Source organism: Momordica charantia (genome assembly GCF_013281855.1).
Source record: "Momordica charantia cultivar OHB3-1 chromosome 2 unlocalized genomic scaffold, Mcharantia_2.0 BLBB01000002.1, whole genome shotgun sequence".
Taxonomy (NCBI): Eukaryota; Viridiplantae; Streptophyta; class Magnoliopsida; order Cucurbitales; family Cucurbitaceae; genus Momordica; species Momordica charantia.
Window position 1 is genome coordinate 4250180 of NW_028275160.1, and position 3793 is coordinate 4253972.

Below are 3793 nucleotides of genomic sequence, written 5' to 3' on the forward strand. Positions count from 1 at the left end.
GGAAGAGAGGTCTTCTTATAGAAATGGGGAAATGGGGAACTGAGGGGAGAGGTAGATGAAGTTTTGGCGGTGAGTTAAAGGAGATAATTGGTCCATTTATTGAAAATTGAAACGGTAGGTTGAAAAATCAAATGGTGAAACATGGATGGAAAGGGGGAATCGAAATGCAAGAAAGGGTTGGAAGGGTTGGCTATGAATAAGTGAAGGAGCATGATGAACACTTGGAAACAGACTAGAGAGAGTTTTGAAGTCCTCAACAGCTATTACGGCTCATAAATGTAGTAGTAATAGGAGGTACGAGTAGCTTTCTGTAGTTGAAGATTCCACAATGGAGGATGGGGAAACCTAAAGAATGGGCAGATCTGTGTGCAGCTCCTGAAATTAAAACAATGGTAGCTTCTATTCTCCATACATTTGAGCTGAATATAGTTGTTTAACACGTTTCGTGTCTCTCACTAAACCAACCTTCTCGACTTGGACGATAATCATCGTCTCAATTAGACATGTTAAGACTTCATGTGAAGAAAGAACTCATTTTTCCTAAATTCAATTTTACTTACATCTCTGCCCCTACTGATTGTACATTCATTCACATTTGCTTACTTCACTGGCATCTTATTAGAAATTTTTACGTAATTCTCTATTTACCATTGTTTATCACTTATTTATGTTTCTATCAGTAATATAAAACTATATCATCTAATGATCTAGTCTATCATTTATATATCATCAATAAGCAATTATTTCGAGGTTATTTTAGTTGTTGGACTCTCTTTTTTTCTTTACTATTTACAAATCTAGAATGTTGTTATATTGGCAATTAACTAGGCTTATTTTGCCGGTGCCTTTTTTCCATCTTTGTCATCGACCATGGGTCTTGATGTAGATTTTTAGAGTTTTCAGATTTTATCCTCTTTCTAATCTATTTTAGTATTTTTGGGTTTTATAAGACTTTTTTCTTTTATTAATTTAAAACTTCAGAGAGAGAAAAAGAATTCCACCTAGATTTTTGTTTGATTCTCAAGTTTCCAAGTAAAATGAAGAAAATGGTCCCTTTCATCCATGATACGAAATAACTAGCTGGAGAGTTTTCAATTTATACAAACTTTAAATATTTTTCAATCCATAGTTAATGAAATATTAGGATGGCTCATTTACTTAAAAAAACAATCGAAGAAAATTATGCCATCCGCCCAGCCCTGCATACCATTTATCACCAAACATATATTTAATGATTAGATTCAAAAAGGATGTTTCCCTGTTTCTAGGGAGTTGAATTTGTTAATTGAATTCTTCCATGGAAGCTGAAAGCCAAGTTTTTCTGCATCGCAATGATACAAAATGGTGGCAGAAATTGGCTCCTGCATCCCCCATTAAAACACTTTCACCAACGTTAGTCTGAGTTCAAGAAAATCTAGGGAGTTGAACTAGAGAGTTTACTCTTGTTACACCCTCCAATCCCAACCAATTCTCATCTTCAGCAGACATTGTTTCTCCATTCTCTTCACCATGTGAAGATAGTCCTCCAATTTGGTCGTTTTCTTCCGATGATCGGACTGTGTTGTTCCTTTGCAAGCTTGGCTCAGACCTCTGCTCTTCATCTGAATCTGCAGTGTTGTTGCCCATTTGATTGGTTTGAAGAGCAGCAGAAGAAGCTTGTTCTTCATTCTCTGATTCTGAATCCATTTTCCCATCCAAGAATAGGCAAATTACTGCACAGTCATCCATTTTCGAAGTTGGGTACTTGAGCTTCCACTCACGAGCAGCCGCGTCTACCACCATTCGGGCTGCAGATGACCGAGTCGAGGTGGAATTCACTATCTCGACTACCTCTTCATTGCTCAATACGTCCCAAACCTGCAAGGGAACTGTCTTGAATTCTGGAGATTGACAATCGAAATAAAACTTCAAACACATGCTTGCTTCTGCTTGCCAGCTATATAGACAATGTTCTTTAGTTTTACAAGTGAAGTGGGTGGACTAGAAAGGTTACCCCATCTGAAGCAAGCACAATAAACAGGTCATAATCCGTAAGCAAGCGATGCGAGAACTCGGGGATAGAGATAACTCCATAGTCCTTCAAGCAGAAGTCGCCAAATGCTCGAGCCATGGCTAATCCTGGCGCATTGTCAAATGGCAGCCACACTCTTGGCACTTCTGGCTCATCTTGCAATGCAAATACCCTCCCTTTACACTTCTTTATCCTTTCGGCTTCTCCTACACGGCAAACAACCCGAGCAAATTAGAATCCATATCAGTTCATTAGAGTAAGCAATGGATTCGACATACTGGGCAAATCAGGCTTTAGATCTACTGTCAATTGGGTAGCTACAAGGGAATCACAACTGTCTTTAGATCCAAGAATTGCTCGAGAATCCCCGATACTTCCAACGAATAGATCTGAGCCCTGGAGGAAAATAAATAAAACCGTTTTAGAATGTAGCAAAACTTGCTCATTTATCAGCGTTTATTATATGTACCTGCTTCACTAGAGTGACTGCAGTACTACCACTACAGAAACAGTCCAATTTGGGATGAGATTTGAGCTCCTTATCCATGGATTTATATGATTTTAGGAAAGCTCTTCTCCATAAAGAACTTGATTTATCCTCCTCTGATCCAGCCGTCTCCAACCCTTCACCATCTGCGGAATTCCCCCGCCCCCACCCGAAACAAGAACTTCTATCTGATCCATTATGCTTCAACTGAGATGACTGCCAGAATGACACTAGCTTTCTTGGTAGAACGTCTCTAACTTTTCGTGCAACGACATGACCGTGAGGACCGTGACCATCAAATATCCCACAAAAGACTGCACCATCGGATATAAAGTCCTAGAGAAATTGAACTCCTCATCAGGAAACAAGTAAAAAAACACAACACGGGAAATTTTTTATTAATTAACCCTTTTGTACATTGTTTAAACTGAATTGAACCAAACAATCCGACGAGAATAAGTAGAAGAACTTACTTCCCACACAACCATGGCATCCTGGTTTATACCCTTGCGACCCTGTTGCGTGAAAATGCAAGAATTTCGAGTCTTTCCATTAAACACAAGTCTATTTGGTATAGAATTCAAATGCTGCAGAGAAAAGATATGATCTGAGAATGTTATCTTTCTTGCTATCCGACCACCAACTCCAATTCCCAAACAGCAGGACCCAGAAACTGTCTCTCCATTGCTTCCACCATGGCAACTACTCTGATAGCCAGTAGACAAACAGCTCCCCATTTACTCAGCTCCAGAAATTAAGAACACATCTGATCGAGAACTTCAAAAATATGTTAGATCTGGCTTTCAAATTTCTGATTTACCCAAAAGCAAGTAGAGGAAGTAGAAGAAGGGTCAAGATTTCTGCTCAGTCCCCAAGGACTTCAACGTTAAATGTATTTGGAAATTAGGCTAAGGGGATACTGAGAGAACAGTGGAAGAAAGCTAGTTAAAAAAAAGTGCATGTGGAGTAGAAATAAACTAGGTACACTTATGTTCAAAGTGGATAACATCCTACTAATATAAAGATTTTTAATAAATTCCGTTGAAGATATTGGAATTCACGAGTCAAATTAGCCTAACAAAACTATGTAGTCTAATACAAGCTAAACAATTTGAGCTAGGTCATTTTTTTTTTTGGAGCATGCTAGATCAAAGAAAATTAAATGATAATAAACCAAACGCATGTATGGTTTGGATTTTATTATTAAAAGAAAATTGAGCCTGACATTGGACAATGGACATGATAATTGACCAAGCCCACTTTGTTAGGCACAATTCCTTTCTCTCCTCTCTTCT

General features: G+C 38.4%; 1 protein-coding gene across 1 annotated transcript; it reads right to left on the reverse strand.

Annotated features, from left to right (window-relative positions):
- Positions 1-1235: 1235 nt before the first annotated feature.
- LOC111011326 (putative protein phosphatase 2C 52) lies at positions 1236-3444 on the reverse strand. Its single transcript, XM_022285044.2, has 5 exons — positions 2972-3444; positions 2481-2834; positions 2290-2407; positions 1994-2217; positions 1236-1857 (listed from the first exon to the last, which is right to left on the reverse strand). The coding sequence occupies exons 1-5, from the start codon at positions 3233-3235 to the stop codon at positions 1405-1407; spliced, it is 1413 nt and encodes a 470-aa protein (XP_022140736.1). The 5' UTR covers positions 3236-3444; the 3' UTR covers positions 1236-1404.
- Between the last annotated feature and the right edge of the window lie 349 nt (positions 3445-3793).

Coding starts and splice junctions, on each gene's coding strand:
- LOC111011326 (XM_022285044.2), bottom strand. CDS start 3,235: ATGGGGAGCTGTTTGTCTACTGGCTATCAGAGTAGTTGCCATGGTGGA. Junction 2,408..2,480: donor CAGTCACTCTAGTGAAGCAG/GTACATATAATA, acceptor ATTTTCCTCCAG/GGCTCAGATCTATTCGTTGG. Junction 2,218..2,289: donor TCTAAAGCCTGATTTGCCCA/GTATGTCGAATC, acceptor TTTGCCGTGTAG/GAGAAGCCGAAAGGATAAAG.